Genomic DNA, 21,602 nt, shown 5'->3' on the forward strand with positions numbered 1-21,602 from the left:
GCTTAACCTTTATCCTATTACAATACTAATCACACATAATCATCTATGAGCTCTATGCAGATTTTTCTATGTTCCTCTTTCAATAGCTGTTTCCTAAAACCAAGACTTTGCAAGGGGGAATTTAATAGTGTTCTTATTCTCTTGTGCAGAAGAGACTGAATAAACATGGGAGAACTTTTGTCTGGTGAGGGAATTTGTGGAAATGGTTGGAACATCCTGGTGTTATTTTTTTAACTTTTTTTTTTTAACCAAACATAAAATATGCATGGAGGAAAAGTGTTGAGGAGCAGGAAAGAAATTTGTGTGGTGTGGGTAAGGAAAATAGAGATCTCACCAATTATTTCTGGCATAGGTCACTCCACGCAGAGTTCTCTGAGTGATCTAAACATAGAGCCTGTGGAGAAATTATAAAGTCACAAGCCCAAGTGTTTAGTTTCACTTCTACGTATGACCTATTTTTACTTGCTTGATAAAAAGTAAGTGTTACACATTTTTCAGTTTTATAGGTTGCTGGTTTATCTGTTGCAATTTCCATACAGCAATAAGAAAGTGCTATCAAAAATTAAAATAATTTAAAAGAATGCCTGCATTAGCTACCTAGACCGTTACTGTATTTTCACCTTTATGCATTAAGATGTAAGAGGTATGACAATATCTAGAGCAAAAAATGTGATCACTGTGTTTTGTCCCTTGGCTCAGGACTTTAGTGGTGGTCTAGAGCTCTGCCATGTTTAAGGCGCATGAGCATTTAGCCACACCTCACTCAGTGCAAAACAAGAAATGGTTTTTTTTTCATTAATTTGTAAGGCAGTCAAATGAAAATTTCCCCACACACTGACAATTTGTCGTACTAGGCAACTTCCTTTACAGGCTTTCTGTAAATATTCCCTATACTGCATATAAAGAGAGAGAAACTGTTAATGTCAGGTGGTATTCAGTCCATTCTTTGGTTTGCATGCTATTGTGTTTTATGTTTCTAATGGTTTAGATAAATTCAGAAGTGTTATAGGAACAAAAGGGAAAATAGTTGCTCTAGGTATTGATTCACATGATATGTTTAGAATGTCAAGGTTTAATTCATATAGTGTTTAACTGAAGTGCTTAAAATAACTTGGTCAAATATTGCATTTAATGTCCTGTAAATTGTTTGCTTGTTTGGACTTTTTGTGGAGGATTAGTTTACTTTTTAAGATACAAACCACTGGTGCAATATTGTCTGAAAGACACAATCCTTGAAAAAAGAACTTTGGAATTTTGGGGAACTTGGAATTTTGAATCATTTATGATATTTTGTTAACTAATCTTGAACACTTAGCTGTTTTTTCATGCATGTGTGATCAAATGCATTTAATGGAATATCTCAAAGATTGTACTATATGCAAAATAGCTTGCTTTGATGATGACATTCCAGTTAAGTATCTGCATGTAGAATTACATTTATCTGTTCCTGACTTTTAAATAGATTTAGTAACATAAACTCTACAACCATAGCTGCTTTTAAAAATATTTTTAGTATGGAAAGAACAGTTCTAGCAATGGGAGCATGTTTGTACTGAATGCTAGTACACACTTCTAACAGTGTACTAGAAAAGGAGAATAGGTTTGCTTAGTTGTTGTTTGGAGTATTTTTTAGAATATTTTGATTGCTAAGATAAGTGTGAGCTGTTTTACGCAGTCTAGGATAGAACTGTAAGAACTGTTGCAGTGCAATTTCTTTGTCATTAGTGTAAAAATGGGTCCTCTTCCTATGGTTTTTCTGGTTTCACAGAGGGTTTTACTGATCTCTTTTGTGTGTGTGTGTGTTTACAATCCTCTATCTCTACTGTGCAAAACACTTCATCCATTTTGCTTGGTGTTTTTTTATCTTCACTGTATTACAACTATCCCTTATCCAGTGTTCCATTCCCACTGAAAATCTGGCTACATGATACACCCAGCACTTGAGAATTGCCAATCAAGTACCCACGTTTTTCTTTTATAGCCCAAATTTTCTTTCTAGACAAAATATTCTGTTTTCAACATTAGTAGTTTAGGTTTTATCTTAATATTTCAGAGAAATGATTTGTGCTAAAATGAGAGGTGCAACAATATTCCAGTTAATGGCATATAGTAATCTATGGGGGACACCCCATACATTAATATATAATTGCAAATTAAACCTATGTCTGCATCAATCTCTAAAAAAACTCCAGATCCCTCTTTTTAATACTGTCATCACATGAGAGATAATTGTATGGCATTATAACATGTGTATGTGTATATATATATATGCATGTTATAAATATACATCATATGTTATAACATGTATGTTATTATATATATAATGCCATACAGTTACCTATAACATACATATAACAGTTGTTAATACCTTTCCCAATCCCCTTAATTATAAAAATACAATTTATCTTCCTCTCTGCTTTAAACTTTTATGGCTCTCAACAACTGCAGTAGAAATAGCAAAAATAGAAGACAAAAATTAAACTGAAGAGGTCAGGCAGAAGAAAATAAAATTTTATATTTAATGTTGATAAATACTACATTTACAGTACAGTCAAATACATATCTAGTATTTGTTTCCATCATGGGAACTAGTCTTCTGTTCATCAAAACCATGTTAGTCTGAGTGTGCCTTGAAATGGTAAAAGAAGTAGTCTGGCAAAAATGCCATATTCAGTTCTCTATCTAGTCTTGTAAAAATGGTGTACGCAATAATCTGTAGGTTTACTGTAATCTTTTCCAATCCAGTGGTTTACACTTAATAAGGTTTGTCACTTCAGGCACTGTTACCTCTGGCATGGCTGCAACACTCTTACTATATTTCCTTAAGATTTTGCACAGCATCTTGTAGTTGCCCTGGTTTTGCTGGAAATAGTTTGGAGATTTCTAATTCTGAATTCATGGACCACCTTTGTCAATAATAAGCAAATTTTCCATCCTTTCTGGACACTGGCAATCTACAGAATTTAGGAAGCTACCTTTTTATTACAGCCCTCAGCTCATTGTTGTCTATATAGTCTATATAAAGGAATGTAATAGGAAAAGTAGTTATGGAAAGGGTGGGAAGATCTGCCTAACAGACCAGCTTTTTAGTCTGGATGTTAGATAATTTTATTGAAAGTTGTATTTGCTGCAAAACTTGCTCTGCTATCAGAAGTACAACTTTGAACAACAGACAGGTCTTCTGACCTAAATTCCTGACAGATGTGCAGGAAATGAACATACTTTAAATGCTAGTGGGCAAAATAAATGCTTATTCTTTGGTATTTGACTATGGATGACAATGAAACATGATAAAATCTTGATTCTTGTTTTCTTACACTGACACCTAGAAATTATGTGCTAGGAGAGATGTCATCAAATATTAACTGAGTTATTTCACTGGAAGGGGTGGATAAAATGTCTTTTATGCTGCATTATTTAAATGTTCTGTAGAGTAATTCTTCACACATTGAAGTATCACACATCCTCAGTGATCATAGGTCCAAGAGATACTGTAAATGGAAAGCAAACAGGAAAGAATGACTTAGTATCTAGAAAAATAACTAATGATAATTTATCTTATGGAATGTCTAGATGTGATCTGAGCATTATTTATTTTAAAATCAATACATGTGTATAAGCATAATCATTTGAAAGTCATAATACTGAAATATTTATCAAGAATGACTATCTTTCCAAAAGACATTTTGCTGTTTAAAGGAGTTGGGAAGACAAAACAACAAGATTGGATCAAATTCTTTGGGCATTGTTGAACTGGCAGGTAATTCAGCTGCCCCAAATTGTATTTTCTGTCCTATTAAGTTGTGAAAACAATCCTGGATAAAGGAAGACACATAGAACATTTTTTCTGTCAGGTAACAAGTCTGGGTTTGTTGGTATTTAATTACTTCAATTGTTATTCTGGCTTATTAATTGAGAATTGAACTTCTGTAACATTATTTTTTCTTGATCAAATATTGTGCATTTAGACACCTAAAAAGGGTTAATCCTCCCCTCTGACAGCCTTTCCAATCTATTTTGATTCTTCTGAGAATCAAAGAGATTGATTAGTTCAGTATTTTTCTGTCCTCTGGACTAGCACTTCCTTGAAACTTCACACCATAATCTTCAGTTTTATTCCTGTTTCTTCTTACCTTTGCGCTACCATATTCATTACATTATACCTGCTGTTACATTGTAAACGTAGATATTTTATTTGGTTATAACTACTTTACAAACTCATATTGTGAAATTGTTGGTAAGGAAAATAATGGAATACACAAAATAACTGTTAAAAAACAGACTAGAGTGCCCCACTTACATATTGTTGCAAATGTTTCTATTCTTTTATGCTGTTAGAACGCTCACAGTGTTCTGTACTGAGGAGCGTAAAGTGATTATGGAGCCCTTCTCTGGTGACTCATGCCAGAGATAGCTCTTAAAGAATAATGAAGGTTCTTGGACGTAGATGTAATTTCTAATGGATGTAGCTCCTGACTTGTGGATGAAGGCCCTGAAAGCCAGTACTGAAAGCTTGCCTCAAGTCCACTTTCTGTCCTCTGATATTTTCTGATGCTTAGTTCACAGTGACCAAAGGCCAATAAAACAATAGCTGCAGTTGTTAAGGAAAGACTAAAACACCAGCTATCATTTTATTTAAGCATGCATGCAATATATTAAGATAATGAAGCACAGAAATATTCATACCACCAAGAAAGGAACTGAATGTGACACATCTTTTGGGAATTTAGATTTAAAAACAAATTTCTAGAATTAAACCAGTTTTCCATAGTATAAACTACATTTTAAAGATTTCTAATTTCTTTTTTTTTTAAGGAGGAAAATCATATTGAGTTTTTTCACAATATTTGAATCAGCAAAGACTAATTACTGCCACATTGGATAGTTTGGATAATTAGAGATTTTTGTTGTTGTTAAGAACATGTGAATGCAATTTAATAGGGAGTTTTGTAAGAATCTGTAGCTGTGTTGTTTGTCTGTTGTTTCAATTGAAACAGTTTTGTTTGTTTTTTGGTTTTGGTTTGGTGGTTGGATTTTTTTAATTATTTTTTTTTTTCTTTCTTTCTTGGAAGTCTGATTAACTTTTGAAACTTTGAGAGAGAAGGTTCAGGAAAGTTCTGTCCTCCCACAAGAGAAAAAGCCGTATTGTTATTTCTCATTTGTGTACTATGTAGTCATTCATGACAGAGATGATTACAACATTCTAAGCATAAAGCAAAAAAAAATTATGCTATTAGCATCAGTGACATGCAAAAAAAAGAGGAAAAAAGGCACCTAGTTTCCTTTCCATAGCAGAAATATTTGTCAGTGGTCATGTTTTTATGAATTGCCGAACTACACAGAGATTTTAAGAAAATTAAGGCAAGCATATTAGATTGCTTATGACCTTCCAATAACACAATCACACATTTTTTTCATTAAGTCAAAAGATTTAGAAGAAAAGGATGTTTGCCACAACAATCCATTTGTGACTTGTTGATGGGCGTTAGACTTGAATACATTTATACAATTTTTTTGTGTAGGCAAAAGATTAATGACACATATATACAGCCATTAAAATCTAATTTCAATACAAAGCAGTAAAAATGAGAATTTAGGAAGACTTTCAAGGTGAATCAATTTAGTTTTTCTGTGTGTTGTGTTGGTTTTTTGTTGTTTTATTTTTTGGTGTTTAGTGAACCTAGTTTTAGTCCATTCTTCTATTTCCTCTTAGGAAGGAGGCAGTTAAAGATATATGATATCAAATATCTGATTCTGTCTAAGGACTTGATCACCTTTCTGATATTCAGAAAACAAACACATTTAAAAACCCCACACAAACACCAACCTCTGGCAAAATGAGTGACATTTGACTGCTTGTTATATAATTTTTTTATAGGTATTGATTATGGGGTTTTGAAGTAGTCAGTCTTTCTCTAAATTTGAAAGTTATACCAAATAGATGTATGTGTATACATACAAATATAAATAAATAAAAGATACATATCTATCAACATCTCTTTTTCCCTCTTGTCACCAATCTATGGTTCATAGTTCTGCTCTCTTTACAAATGAGGTGACTAGCTCTGTACGTTTGTTTTCAAGGCTCTGTATGCTGTTTTCAAGATTTATATATACCATATGCCTATGCCGTGGTATCATATCTCCTTTTTCAAGCTCCATTTTTATCTATATTGTTGCTGACTTTTAAATTGCCCTTTTTACTGTTGCTAATTGTTCAGCGTATGTTCTCAGAGAAGTGTGGGGAAAAAATCAGTGTCTTTTGTGAGGCAGTTGTTGCTAAGTTTACATCCATCACTGTGTTTTTTACAGTTTATGTTCATTTTTAACTTTGAATGTATTGACACTGAATATTTGAGAGGTACTTTTGAACATGTTTGTGGCCATCTTTAAAGTGGCTAGCTTTTAGTACCTGCCAGCATTACTCCCTAACATTGATTAAACAGCAGAGGAACCTGCAAAGATCCTGGTAAGGCTCCCCTGCTACAACTCCACGCTTTGATAACTGGTAATTTCTTTTTGAAATTTATCTCCTATTTTATTTTTCCAGTTGAGCAGTTTTTATTCTTAATCAAAGTAGGTATTTCCTCTTACGATATGACAGCATATTTCCTTATGAAGCCTTAGGTAAGGATTGTGAGGAGCCTTTTGAAAATCCAATATCCATCTGATGTCTCATCATGCCTTTGTTGAGTCCGTTGAAGCTATACTATTTAATATTTTGCTCATGAATACCTACTACAAAATCAAGTTCTACCTTGCCTTCTCATTACATTATGTTTATCTGTATGTACTTCTAAGAAGCTGTTCTTCCATATAATACATAGATACTTCCCAAGCAGACAAGTCAGTCTGATTTGTATTTTCTAGCATCATCTCAGGGATCCTCTTAAAATTTCCATTTGTATTTTCTGAAACTTGTTCAGTTTGAGACTGTGCCTAAACTGTTTCATTTAAGAAGAACAAAATCTGTCTGAGAACCTCTTTGACCTTTTCTGTGGTTCTGAATCCTAACACAAATGCTTTGTTTAACCTTTTTTGATTCTCTTTCTTTTGTGCTTTTACAGTCAGATTATCTTCATGCTCAACAGTTTCCTGTCAGGCTTCATACATCTGATGTGTTTGAAAGCAGTTTTATTGCTAGCTTTATGCATTTGGCAAGCTGGATTTAGACTTTTTTGTTCTCCTCCAATTTACATTGAGCTTACAGAACGTTTTGCTTTTCTATTTTCTTTGGCTGATTTTCTGCCTTACAGGTGTACCCCATGCTTTTTATATTTAATCATCTACGTGGTTTTGAGCAGGAATCCTGGGGATGTGAAAAGACTAGGAAGCAAAAAAAAAAAAGTGCTTATGAATTTTTCAGTCAATTATTTAATTTTTTGCTCTCTGAACCTCTAATGTATTGCCTATAAACTTGCCTCTGACCTTGAAGCTTTGTTACCCTTTAACCTGGCTTCTTGCTTTAATGTAATTGCTCCGTGTAAGGCGGTGTCATTTAAAAAAAATCCTTTCCTGTAAAGAACTTCCATTTGAGACCGTTAGTGTTTCCAATTGCTGTGTACACTATTCAGAAGTAAGTGAAGGGTTGCTTCTACTCTTTTGGCCTTTCTGGATAGCTGCTTTGAGAAATATTTGTTAAACCCTAAAATTTAGAATTCTACATAATACCTGAGAAGTATATTTAACAGTTTAAACATTCTGCTCTTAAGTTTTCTGTGTTGCATATTTTAAAGCTTTTAACAGAAGTCATGATTAACATGTTTGAGTGATTGGAAATTGGGTACTGTGTTTTCTTTACATAACACTTAACTCCCCCAGCACAGGGAATGTAGCCAACCTAGTTTATCTTAATTCATGCTTTCTTCAGTATTCGTTACTACTTTTCTGCAGTAACCAGTTATGGCACCACATAGAACACTATTATTAGTGTCACACCGATTGTCTTTCTTCTGTTACATTTGGAGCAGCCATTAAATCCGTCAGCAAATGTGAATTTGCCCGCTGCAAACGCGTGATGTCTGGAAACTATACGGGAACAACTCATACACACAGCATGGGTTTGGTCTGTTGAGGTATGCTTCTGTGGGCCAGTTTTCTTACTCGTCTTCCTTAGTTTACACTCGGACTCCCCTCCTCATCGCCACACCGTTTTCCTCCCCGTCACTGAAAGCTGACGGGCCGCACCTCTGCCGTGCATGGCTCTCGCCAAACGCGCCCCTGCGGGCGCCTCGCTGCCCCCGGCTGGCTCTGGGTCCACACTTCAAGCAGCAGGTGGCAATAGCGGCCCGCGCCACTGGCGGGGACCTCTGCCCCGCTCCCGAGAGATGCCGGCCGGGCTGGTGACAGCGGAGCTCGCCACGCCGCCGTGTCGACCTTGTCGGACAAGGTGCTCGACCTTGTGGCTTTGCTCCACTGCTCATACAGCTGTGACCGAGAAGCCGCTTGTCGACGTGCTGCTCAGCCAGCGGATAGCCCCTCTTGAAAAACAGCATAAGGAAGAGAAAAGATGGTGCAAAAACGGGAGAGTAATTTGTCCGCTGTTAACTATCCGTCATTCATGGTAGGTAGGGTAAGAAACAGTGCAGGGGAAGTTACAGTTCTGTACTGCTAAAGTTGTGAAACATTTAGTATGAGAGCCTGCTGTTTCTCATACTGAGGCCGTTGTGTGTGTTCCTGTACCTGTTGCTTTCCGAGGTACCTGCGTTTTGCCTACTTCTTTCTCTTGTTTGGTCACAATCCCTAGACAAGGAAAGGTCAAGGTTATTTCTACTGTTCTGCTGTTCCACAGTAAACATCCTCAAGCAGTACCTGTTAGTCTATTTCAGTGTAACACGTTTTACCGTTTTACGGAAGCTGTGATTGCTTTAGCTATCTGGACACAAAGCATAGCTCCGTGACATTGAACTGAAGCAATATAGAGTACCTCTTGTAATCTTAAAGTCCTTTTAAATCTTAATCTCTCGTAATCTTAACATAGGCTGAATCCAGTAATGATACTGAAATAAATACACATAGGTGATTCCAAAATACATATGATTATTTCTCTCTTAGAATTCATTTATTTTGGTTTTCCACACATGAAGACATTTGGTTTTGTTGCAATTCAAGCCCTTATTTCCTTGAGTTATTAATACCAGCTTTTGAGAAACACTTTGGAGCATGAAAAAAGATGGAACTTAAACCATAAACATGCATCCTTCTGCCCTCAGTTATCACAGTATTGTGATTTGAATTAGTAAAGCTGTGTCATCTGTCACTTACCTAGCCAAAAAAACTTTTTTCATTATTTTTGTAATCCAACCACACTTCGAACATGGACTAAATATCACAAGATCATTACATCACTTTCTTAGCATCTGTAGCTCTTTAATAGTGTAACTTCAGAGTATTTGGTGAAAGGCTTAACGTGCGTTAGTATGATTAAATCCCTGGTGTTTATGCAGACATCAGTCTCGGCAGACATGTAGAATACCAGGCTACATATAAACTGCTCCCTGCTGTGCCAAAAATAAAATTTTAATTTGACTGAGAGAGTAAATTGAGAGCATGTAATTTTATTTCAGTGAGAGTCTACCATCTGACAGAGAAAAAGAGAATTATGCTTTTGAAAGGAAACCTCTCAAATATTTTTCATTTCTAATTCTTGAGCAAGAAAATCTGTATTTTGACTTGTGACTGCAAGAAGTTGACTGTACAGCAACGATAGCTAATGTGGTCTTGCTTGGCCGGATTTCTGAATCCCTGTAAATTTCCATGTAGTGTTTTCTAACTAGCTGTACTGCTATGGATATCAGTGTCATACAAACTTTGCTATCTTGAAGTGTATGGAGAGTTTCTTTCTGAATGTTTGGGCATGTCTTCCTGTCTAAAAGAACTTGCAGTACTTTTCATTGTACATCATCAGAAGGTAGCAATATTCAGTGTAGTCTATTTACAATTATTTCATCTTGTTAATGTTAGAGAAGAATAGTTGGGAATTTCAGAGGGACCTGGCAAAGGACAAATATTCATCTCAACTCCAGATTTTTAGACTGTTTAAAGCAAGTCATGTAATATTGCCTCCTAATTTCTCCTTCAACCGTTAACCTGTAAAAATAGTGGCATTTTAGCTCCAGCTGAAATTCTGATCCTTCAGCCTTTTCCTTTGAAGTCACTGATAGTTTTGCCATTGACTTTGAATCTAGGATTTCATACAAATAGTTTAAATTGTGGAGAAGTTAATTTATCGCATGGAACCTTGTTCAAAAAAATGAATTTCCCTCATTTTCAGCACTTAAAATATTCTTTCCATAGTGAATTTGTCAAATTAATTTACAGACATCCTTCATTACTGTCCTGCTTTTGGTCTGCAAAACTACAGAGCCGTCTATTTCCAGATATCCTCTCATGCACATATGTAGATAAGTACTACTTAACTTTCTTCCATATGCACTAAAGAGATCAAGCCTTTCCCTTGTATAAGCTAAAGAGATCAAGCAGCTCAACAGACATGTTCTTGAGGTTATTCTGCTATTTCCTTTGTTAGACCACCAGCTATAACTCTAGTCCAAAGATTGTTTTGACTTCTGTTCACTCCTTGAGAGACAAGGAGTCTTATTTATTGATCATGGTTACCGAGGGTGTAATCAAGGCAGTTCTTTGAGTTTGCTTGGTTTGCTCTGCTGTTAGCATTGCCATGTGGACTTTGCTGAAGATTAATAATGAATTTAAATAGGTTTTATTTTGGTGTAATAAAGATTTGTTCAGTTTCTGAAGCTGAGAGGAGATTCCTTTGGAAGCATAAGACACTCTTCTCATAGTGTTTCATTCTCAAATGTATGAGTTAGGCAGTTGTTAACTCATTTAGTATTGACACATCAGTTGACACTTCAGAATACTTACATTAAGTTACTTGACATATCTGGAGCTCCATTTACTCTATATTTACTGTGGATAAACTGAGAACACAAGAGCTACTATCCTAACTTAGCTGTTTAATGTACAGAATATGTATTTTTTGGAAAAAAATGGTATCAACCCTGCTATCTTTATCAAACAGATATTCAGAGTGTTACAGAACTGTATAAAACTAGTATATCCTTGCCTTTGTTACAAACATAATAAGGAATTAATTCTTCATCTCAAATAAATGTAACAGGGAAAAACCCAAGATATTCAGTGCTAGACTAGAAAAGTTACTAGAGAATGTAACGGGTATTAGGAACAAGGAAAGACATGGGATTGTTCGGAACTCTGCAGGGTCACAATGTAAAGCAAATAGTTGAGCTATCTCATCTGATATAGTTAATGTCCTTCCAGTGATGATGATGATGTTAGAATAAGCAATAAATTATTCTTCCAACAGCTGGAATAATTTTACCCTAAGTTTATTCTTGGATTTGCTGTACTTCAATTCTAAGTTTCATCTTTTCCAGTGAATTCTTAAATGGCTGGGGAAAAAAAGCACCAACAAACAAACAGCAACAAAACCCCTCTTCCTCCTCCTCTTTCATTTTATCATTTCAAATGAACTCTAACGCATGAAAGAATAAGCGTCTCTCTTTGCTTGTGAGTTAGCCGTGACTTTTTTCACTTTGAGCTATTCTAATGAAAATAGATAAGGTGGAATTAACCCAAAAGCCAGCAAATTTAAATTCTGACAGAATCCACATGTAATTAAGTCTCAATTAGTTTGAAGCCTTGTTTTTATTCCAAACAAGTCTTGCTAACTTCTTCCAGATGCACCTAGTAAGAGTTCTACCCTGTTCTCTGAAGTTTGACTTGCGTATATCCTTTGACTGTCATGGTTGCATCATCACTTGTTCCACAATTAGTCTGTGGAATGCCTGGCATAATGCCATTGCAATAAAGATTGAAAAGCATTGGAGCCTGCGTGGATCTAAAAAGATGAACACTAGCATGCAGGAACCCCAAACTTTATTTCACTTGACTCATTAATCCAAAGCTGAAAATCACATCTGTCTGAGGACAGATTGATACACAATGTCAGATATACTACATATGTGCCTTGTAGCTGATGTGTTTGTGCAGTTTGTTTTTATAATGTGCATTATAAATACATACTGTCACATAAATATCCCAAATATATATTCCTTGGATATCCTATCCTAGCAGTCTTGCCACCAAAAGTAATACAGCTGAATGATGTGGCAAGTTTCCTTTTGAGAACCTCTAAACAGAATGCCTGTGGCATGTTATACAAATTTAACCAGGAGGTGAAAAAACTTAATGCAAGCTGATATTGAAGTAAAAGCCAGTAGCATTGGGAGGGTTCTTTAATAGCAGGAATTTGATATTCTTTAACAGAATTTCTTGCATGTCATATGCCAACAATTAATTCTGTATAAAAATCTCACTCTGAAACATGTTTAAAAATTAATTTAAGGAAGGGAAATTTACCTAGAGCACAACAAACCCCTACTATAGGCATGAAGCACAGTTTAATTTTAAAAAAATCTTAGATGTGTCATATTATTCACATTTGTGTACTGTGCTAAACCTTAAGTAGCATTTTGGAAGTTACCATGGTAATCCTTTCCAGATTATTGAAAATCTTGAATTCTGCCAGTCAATCTTGTGCTTCAAATTTATTCCCTAAAGACCAGCCCCTGGTAGGTTCACTTAGACTATTTGGTCCTCCGTGGACTACAGTTTTAGAATAAGCATATACTGGTAAAATGCCAGTCTTTTCTCAACCATCCTATATCCCACACCCATGTTTTTTTCACCTGCCAAATTCAAACAAATCTTATCTAAACAATTAAGATAAGCATTGAAGTACTTTCCATAGTCAAATCAGCAAACCTCTCAAAACCAGAGCTGAAATACAATCTCTCTAAATTAAACAGTCTACAATGGCAATCATGTTTGTATTTAAACATTTTATTCTGAAAGGATTACAGCATTGCTCTCCATTTTTTTCCTGCCTAGACAAGAAGGCGACATACTGAGTCAAACAAAATATATTTGTTCTCTAAGAACTGAACTTGCACACTTTTTATAAACAAACTGTATAGGTGTATGAAGTTAGACTTTACATAATCAGTAACTGCTGTCCTTAACATAGTAGGTAATTGTTTGAAAGGTATGCAAGGTAACTGTTTGTATTTACTATGCATAGCTACACATAAAATCTAGTTACATATTTTGGGGGGGGGAGTGGTGGTGTTTTCATGCATGTGTAAAAAACCTCCATTGATACTATTTTGTCACTATGTGTTAGGGATAACCCATTAGGGAATAGGGATGCTATGGACAAATGCCTAAAAAATTGAATTGCTTTTATAAAAGAAGGATCAGTACAAAATAATACTGAAGTTCTGCCTTTTTATGGTGAAGTTGCCTACTTCTGTTACTTCAAATTTTTCATGTGCATATTCTTGCTTAACTGATTCTTATTTTGATTCTTAGAAATATGAGTGCATATTCTTGAATGTATTACCAAAAACATTACGTCCTCTAAAACCAATCTAAAGCAACAGCTAAACTTAATCCATGGCTTCTGCTTAGAAATTTTGTATACTGTGCTGGTTTATTACAGAAGCTTCAGATCAAGGTGAATTACTGCTACAGTAAAATTGTGTGCAAGTAGTTCTAAGTGTTGTTTCTTGCCTCTGATCCATGTACTTGTGCTGAAGATCCAGTCTCCATTGTGCTTTGTGCACTTCATGTTTTCATCCTGAGAAGGCTAGAGTATTTGCTATTAGATAAACTTATCACAAAGGTACTGAGGGCAAGCAGGTAGGTAATAACACAAAATTGTTTTCATTTATGTCAACTCTACCCAGTACCTACCCATGAGCAACTGGATTTGGGGTTTTTTGGGTTTTTTTCCTTTTTTTCTGCAAGTTGTGCAAATCCATATACTCCTTTCTTTAAATTCTCATTTCACTTACTTTCTTTAGAAATTATACGTGATTCTTGTGATCCTTTGCTTCATCTCCCCATGGCACAGGGGCATTTGTTTTTACGACTGTTTTCCATATTTATGTAAACATAACATTTATTTCAAAGAGGTCCATTTGAGATTTAACTTTCTGTATTAGGAGATTCACATTTCTGTTATTTGAGATAAAGAAGAAACTCAAGAGAATAGCTGTAGTTATGAAATTGGAAGTATCACAGACAAAAACTCACCCTTGTGTGGTAGGTATCTCTTAAATGAATGACGCCAATAAGCTCACAATGCAGGGCAGTTGGAGAAGCAAAGGACAGCAATCTCTGAAGATATGGATTTGGTCTAACCAATAAAATACTACAATAAATGACTTCAAATTTTGCAGTTCAGTTGATTTCTAAAATATAAATTCTAAGTTGTATTTAAAGCTGGCTTTACTGTGCAAATAACTTGATATTACATTGTACTGTAATCTTCAAAATATCAAAGGCAGCTACAGCAATTGGATTGTCTTCTAAGGTTCTCTTGGCTCTTCTTTTGTTGATAACACTGATGCAGGTATTTTTATCTTGTAAACTAGGTAGGTCAGCTGTCAGTCATTCCAAAGAACCTGATGAAACTGTCTACATTGAGACATTTTTCTCCCCCGGTTTCCTTGTATTCTCTGGTGTTCTTGTGTTTTCTTCCAGAGATAACTGTCAGTGAAGGCTTCCATTCTGTATTCACTGTATAAACAAACAAGTTTACTTGTTCTCCATTCTTTTGCATCTCTGTGATGCATTTCAGAAGTTTTTCAGGCCATATCTTGTCTGATGTGTTCCTTGTACCAGAGTGTTTAATTCCTTACGGTTTTCCAAGTATGTTAGTTTTGTAATTGTGTTAGGTTTTTACCATTTGAGGTTTACTACCCACGTGTCATATTTGGACCAGCCTCTTTTTTTTCCTTTTCTTAGAGTGTATGGTGAAATAATTGTTCAAGGAAGATCATAGCATGGCACAGTGGACCTATTCATCTACTCATGTCTGTCTTGTTTTTTTCTTTCCAGATACTCTTCTTAGATATTTGAAAATTAATATGACTTATCAAATTTGATAGTGCGATTAGTTGAAAACCTTTTAAAAGACTGAATGACTTCTGTCTCAAAATTAGGTAGTAATTTTGTAGTAATTATGTCGTGATTTTGAGACTCTCTTTACATCTTATGGTTTCTATATTATATAGATACTGGGTTTTAGAACAATAATGGACTTTTTTTGTTTAAGTCTGGTTTATAACTTTCCTGTTTCTTTCGCTCTTCAACTTGGAGTAATATTCCTGGAATATAGATGTTTAATTTTAGCACTGAGTAGAATTATCTGAGGATGGATATTAGGAAAAAATCGTGGATGACTTGGAATTTAGTAACTTCTTAGTAACCTGTAGTATTGCATGTTTAGAGCTGCATGATGGGCAGAGCATCTGTGTAAGTCCAAAATCTCTGCCCCACACAGACCCCCATTGTGATTATCTGCTGTAGAAGTAGAATATCCTTCATTCAGTGAAGAACTACCAATCCAGATTTTTAGTTTGCCAGTATAACTGTCTGTTGCTTCCATTTCTCAGAGGGGATATGAAGTCTTGCAAAGATACTTACTGCTTTTCTGGAGAAAGAGAGCAGATGTGACAGGGAAAGCCAAATATGTGCTGCGAGTGGGTGGGTAATTGGTTGGGTTGGTTTGGTTTTAATACAGTCATGGAGAAGTTAATTGTGGTGGAAATCAGATGAAGAACTTGGGCGCGTGGCTTGCGTGTTTGTCTCCCTGAAACATGAATCTGAGTATAGCAGGATCAGTTTAGAATTCCTTTTGCACATTTGAGGTATTTTTGCTTCACCTATTGCTTCTTTCTGAGGAATTAAAATGTAATCTGTTATTAGTCAAGTAGCATTTGGAAATTGCTTAGTCAGGTTTTGGGGAGAATGGCAGTGCTTTTAGAAGGTCTTGAGAAAAGGACATGCATTTTTAGATGGAGTCCAGACACAGAAAAGCTTAGGAAGTGTTCTTGGAAAGACCAGGGAAAAGGGGCATGACTTTAAAATTGTTGTGAGGAAAGGGAAGATGAAGATTTGGATGGAATACTAGTTTTCTGAAAGTGTGGCAAATTTTGGCCTTTTCATTTTAAAAGGTAATTTTGGAGTTTTGGATTTGCAAATAGAGTAGAATTTCCAAGCAGTAGGTAGAGTTAGGAATTTGTGTTTTCTCTAACAGTTTAAGTGATACTATTGGTGGATTTAGATTTATAACCTCAGACAAGGATCGGCTTATAGATCGGTGTCTATATTGGCTTCGTTTTCATGGTAGCTGGTAGTTCACATGCTCCTAGATATATCAATAACCATAAGCAATGGTCTATCTCACAATAAAAAAAAAATAATTACAATTACAATTACTCCCCTTTATAGGCTTCCTGAGAATACACTGTGCATCCTCCAGCTTCCTGCTGTTTTTTTCTCATGCATTTTTCTTCAGAATTATATACTCTGGCAAGTCTTTGATCATGTTGGTGGGCTGGTTACGTACTGGGTTCCCCTGAAGACACGTGGTGATTATTCATGGTGTCAGTCTTATTTTATTTTTTTCTTTTTTTTAATTTTGTCTGTGTTCTAAATTGGTCTTTATGTGTATGGGAGAAGGTTTGTCTGTTCTCAGAGTTCAAGTATGCCTCTGAATATACTTGTGTGCGTTATACTAATCTCACTTGGCTTTTTTATCAGTGATATTATCCTCCTGTCAGGTGAAGTGTCTTCTAAGATCCCTAGCCAGATTTCAAAATTAGTTGATATCACTAAGAATAGTAATTATTTGTCTCTCGGCATATATTTTATCATCCTTTCAGTTTGAAACTAGTACCTAAATTTCTTTTATTATTGTGAGTTTGAACAGTTTTTAATTAAATTTTTATCATAGAAATTCAGAATAAAAGAGAAAACTTTCATTTTGCCAACATTTCTATATTTTGCAGCTACAATTTCTGTCTCAAAGACAGCAGTGTAATTTTCTGTGTAGCTTGTGACAAAACCAATGAGAATATCAGGAATTTTTAAGACTGACAGTAGATTGCTGAAGTCTTTATTTTGGCTACAAATTCTTCAAAATCTTTGCCCTTTATAGTGTCAAGCAACTCTTTATTGTGATTGCTCTTCTGTTGATCCCTTTCCTGAGTTGCTATTCTGTAGTCATTTGTTAATCAGTGCTTGCTTAAGAAAAAATAAAAATCATTGGTACTTCCTTTTATCATCTATGTACATATTTGTGTGTGTATCTGGACATACTTAGCTTAAATTATATTTAATTATAGCTACATATGTGTGTATATACATGCATTTTTATATATGTGTACAGTGTTAAGGCTTGAAACTTGTGCTGGCTTTATTTACAGCAATTGCTGTCTACAACTACCTGAAGGGTGGTTGTAGCCAGGTGGGGGTTGGTCTCTTCTCCCAGGCAACCAGCACCAGAACAAGAGGACACAGTCTCAAGCTGTGCCAGGGGAAGTTTAGGCTTGCAGTGAAGAGAAAGTTGTTCACAGAGGGAGTTGTTAGCCATTGGAATGTGCTGTCCAGGGAGGTGGTGGAGTCACCATCCCTGGAGGTGCTCAAGAGGAAATTGGACGTGGCACTTGAAGCAGTGATTTGATTAGTCATGAGGTCTTGGGTGACAGGTTGGGCTTGATGATCTTTGAGGTCTCTTCCAACCTTATTGATTCTATGATTCTATGAATAGCGAAAGAAAAGCAAGAAAGTTTAATTCTGAAATCTTGACATGCTTGAGTCTGATGTGATTAGAAGAAAGTTGTGGTGATTAGATTAAAACCCAACAGGTATTCTTCACTGCCATCTGATGAATGTGTCAAAAAGGCTGGATGATGTGTTGGTTATTGAAGGTCATTTCATACTAGTCAAGACAAGGAAATGGCAATGTCAAGTCAGAAAAAAAATCACTCTTTGGAAATCATCTACAAGATTATTATAACTCTTCTACAGATACTTATATAAAAGTATACTGGCATTGTAGCATAGATCAGTAAATTTTTATATGAGGAAATTAATGTTTGTCTGTATTTTATTTTCTTTTTCATTATTTTGCCACCACATATGGAATCCTTTTGTTAGATATTTGTATAATCATGGTGCTTGTAGGGAGAGAGCACGTTTAGGTAGTAAGCTTGACTGCATAAAGAAACATAATTGGTTTTTACCATTCAAATAGTCTACATAAAGGAATTAGATATGCAACTCTCATCATTTATTTTGCCAGCTATCATGTTCTTCTTGGCAATGTTGCAGTGCTGCCAACAGAAGTTCATCTCCCAGTTCCTTGGAGTAGGGGGATAATGTACCGAACACTGAAAAATCCTTGTGGAATGCTATACTGGTGTTTCTGAACTTATATATCTTTGGGTGAAATATATAGAAATATATTTGTCTTGGGAGGAGGAGATTTGAAACATATATTCTAGGATCTAATTTATCCAAGTCCTTGTCTCAGACTGATTTGTTTTAAGCAGCTGCCTGCAGTATGTACACTCTTCTGCATACCTGTTTTGTTGAAAGTACACAGACCTGGCACCATGGTGTTTGCTAGGAGTTCTCTTATCTCCTACAAGCATTCAAACAAAAGTGTTCTGTTGCTCCTCGAGTAATCCATGTGTGATCCTAACACTGAGCAAAAGTCAGAGCAGGAACCTGTGTCATATTTCTTAGTGCAAGGCAATTTTTGGAAGGGAGGGGAGGGGGAGAGGGGCAGCAGAAGGCAGCCACAACTCAAAATAAATAGCTAAAGCATTGGGAATGTGTTCATATATGAAAATGTTGCACAAGTGTGCTGAAGTGTAGGGATAATACAAATTTGGTTTCATAATATATCCTGGTTTTAATAAAGCCTTTTGTATATGTGCTTTGGCATATGTGTTTTCTTAGAACTCTCAAACCAAACTGGATCCAGTTTCTATTTGCATGTTAATTTTAGTCATCAGTTCTACAAGGCAAATCTGGCATGTTTTAAGCATGCAGATAGTCCTATTGAGCAACAGGGATTAGTAAATACAACATATACTACAGTATGTTGAGAAAGCATCTTTAAGTCTCTGTTGCAACAATTATTACACTCACGGGGAATCAAAAATCCAGGAGTTTCAAAATATGCCAAATAATTAGTAGCAGATTTTTGTGTGTGTCCCCTCCCCCAAAACAAAACAAAAAACATGTTGCTTCCTGAAACAGTAACTGTTACTTAGCCATTATCTTTCAGATTCTCTTGTTTTCTGCTAATGGAAAAATAGTGGGGCAAAGTCCTTTAAAATACTGTTTATGAAAATTAATTAATTCCTTAACTAATTTTTGTTTCAATCCTAGGAGTTAACTTCATGGCCTGGATGGAGATACAGTGTAGCCTGCTTAGTTTAATCAACACTTCTTTGTTTTTAATTTTCTTATGCTGTAACTAAAACTATGTCTCAGGCCTGGAAAGGGGAAAGATGATGAATCCCAGACCCAGAGTGGTATCTAAATGCTTTAGAGCAATCGGAAACACATGAGCTTGAATTATATTGTCTATAGTTTTTACATGTATACACAGAATTTATCTATGACGTTTAATGACACAGATTTATAGGACATAAAATAACCTAAATCTGGGTTTCTGTTGCTAATCAATGTTATGATTTATAGATTAATCTTGCCTAGGGGATTATTTTACTTATTGCACAAGTGCACACACAGGCAGAGCCCCATTACAAAAACGAAAATGAAAATAAATATAAATTAAGTGTAAAATGGGAGGAAGCCTATTATAAAGTGATAAAAATTATTCATTACGGTTGCACACATTCTAATGAACATTCTAAATTTTTTTCAAGATTTAAGATCTGGATGAGGAAAGTTGGATTTGTTTGGCCTTTGAATGATCAGTGAGCTTGTGAGCTTGCAGAAAATAGAGGAAGACTGAAAAGTACTATATTCAAAATAATGCTTTGTATTAACTGAGAAGAATTTTTTGCTAATTTGCACTAGCATTTCCTATGCCACATAAAATGTTCCTAATACAAGTGGGGAGTCAGAATTGTGGTCCTAACGGTGTGAATCTTGCTTGCTTGTTTGTGTGATTTTTTTTTTTTTTTTTTTTTTTTAATCCTGGTCAGGTAGATAAATCACTCACTCTGTGCTGTTGAATTGACTTTTGGATGATGAAAAAATACAGTATGTGTGTGGCACCAGAATTGGCTGGGAACAGGAAAAGACATATTTTGTATCTGTACTAAACGTGTCGGCTTAGTGCACAGAAAACTTGACCCTTGTCAGGTGTTTTGAAGTGTTTTAACTGGCTGACTTATGGATTAATCAGTTTAATACTGAAGCCAACCAGTGACAGGAATGAGCTTTGTTATGTGAGTGTGTGTGTGTGGCTGTGGTGCAGATTTACAAATTTTTATAATGCTTTCAGCTGGACCATGAAAGTCTGATGCAAAGCTTATCTCTGATCTCTGGCTATGGCCATACTCATGGGATCATGTTTGTGTGTTTGGGGGGAGGGAGATGAATTCTTTAACACTTGACACCTGGCCCTACCAGGTTTCTAGCTTATGGTCTTAGGAACGGCACTATTCAAGGCATTAATAAAGTTAAAACCTTTAAGCTGTACAGCCAATAGGTCATAAAATCTATTGCTGGGTATTGTGCTCAGTCTGTCTTTCACAGCTGGATTATCATCCTGACAACTATTTCTTTTTTGTCTTTTTTTGTTGTCTTTTTTTTTTTTTTTTTTTTGTAGCTGTTGTGAACTTGGACAACTCTGTTGTTGACCTAGAGACCCTTCAAGCCCTGTATGAGAATGTGAGTAATCAGAGGAAGTCCATATAATGTAGGAATACTTAGGTCCATATTGAAAGTATTTTTGGCTTGCATTAGTAGTATTCAGAAAGCTTATATAGTGTGATCTGTTTTTAATTGACTTTATCTTCCCCGAAGCAACAAAAATAGTAAGCATTTAATAATTGATAGTGTATTAATTGCTATTGTGTGTTTTATATAATGTCTTCATTTTAATGTAAGTAATATAACTTCTAAATGACTATACAGAAATTAGTTTTGTTGCCTTTTTCCACCCCCCAGCTTGGGTGGGACAGTGTTTGTTCAATAGGTGTCAAACCTTGCACTTCAGGTCTCGGGCTTCAATTTGTGGCTTTACTAATATAACAATATTGTACAATAAAGAAGTTGTTTTAGCAACAATCATCCCATTAATGGAACCCTTTCTTTTAATTATTATTATTTCAGGGATTTCTTGGAAATAATTATAATTCTTTGAAAGGAAAAGGGTTGCTGCAAAATACAAATGACATTGAAGGCCAATGTATGATACTGTATTGGATTTTATTTCCCTGACATTATAGTTTCAATAATGTGTTGATTGCTTTTACACCTTTCAGATCTTGGGGGTTTAGACTCTGTTTTTTTTCTATGGCCTACTTCAGAATTATTTGTTGATTTGTGAGATTTCTCATAAATAATCCACTTTGGGGCCTGAAGAGAGAGTGACAGTAATGTCTAGTCCACTTTACAGAGACAGAAAAAGAAATCATCTAAGCAAAATGAAAAAACAAAAATCTGACGAGAACTAGAAATCTCTTCTACTCTTTATTCAACCATGAAGAATTAACTCACTC

The 21,602-nt window shown here is 35.4% G+C and overlaps 1 protein-coding gene across 1 annotated transcript in view; it reads left to right on the forward strand.

Moving 5' to 3' along the window:
* FMN2 (formin 2) overlaps window positions 1-21,602 on the forward strand; it is a 164,650-nt gene that overhangs the window by 70,399 nt on the left and 72,649 nt on the right. Inside the window, 1 exon segment of the mRNA XM_068155191.1 lies at window positions 20,708-20,769. Within this exon segment, the coding sequence (XP_068011292.1) occupies window positions 20,708-20,769 (62 nt within the window).

Source organism: Melanerpes formicivorus, unplaced genomic scaffold, assembly GCF_026170545.1.
Source record: "Melanerpes formicivorus ecotype bairdi unplaced genomic scaffold, bMelFor1.0.p_v2 SCAF_2, whole genome shotgun sequence".
In the NCBI taxonomy this organism is placed as follows: Eukaryota; Metazoa; Chordata; class Aves; order Piciformes; family Picidae; genus Melanerpes; species Melanerpes formicivorus.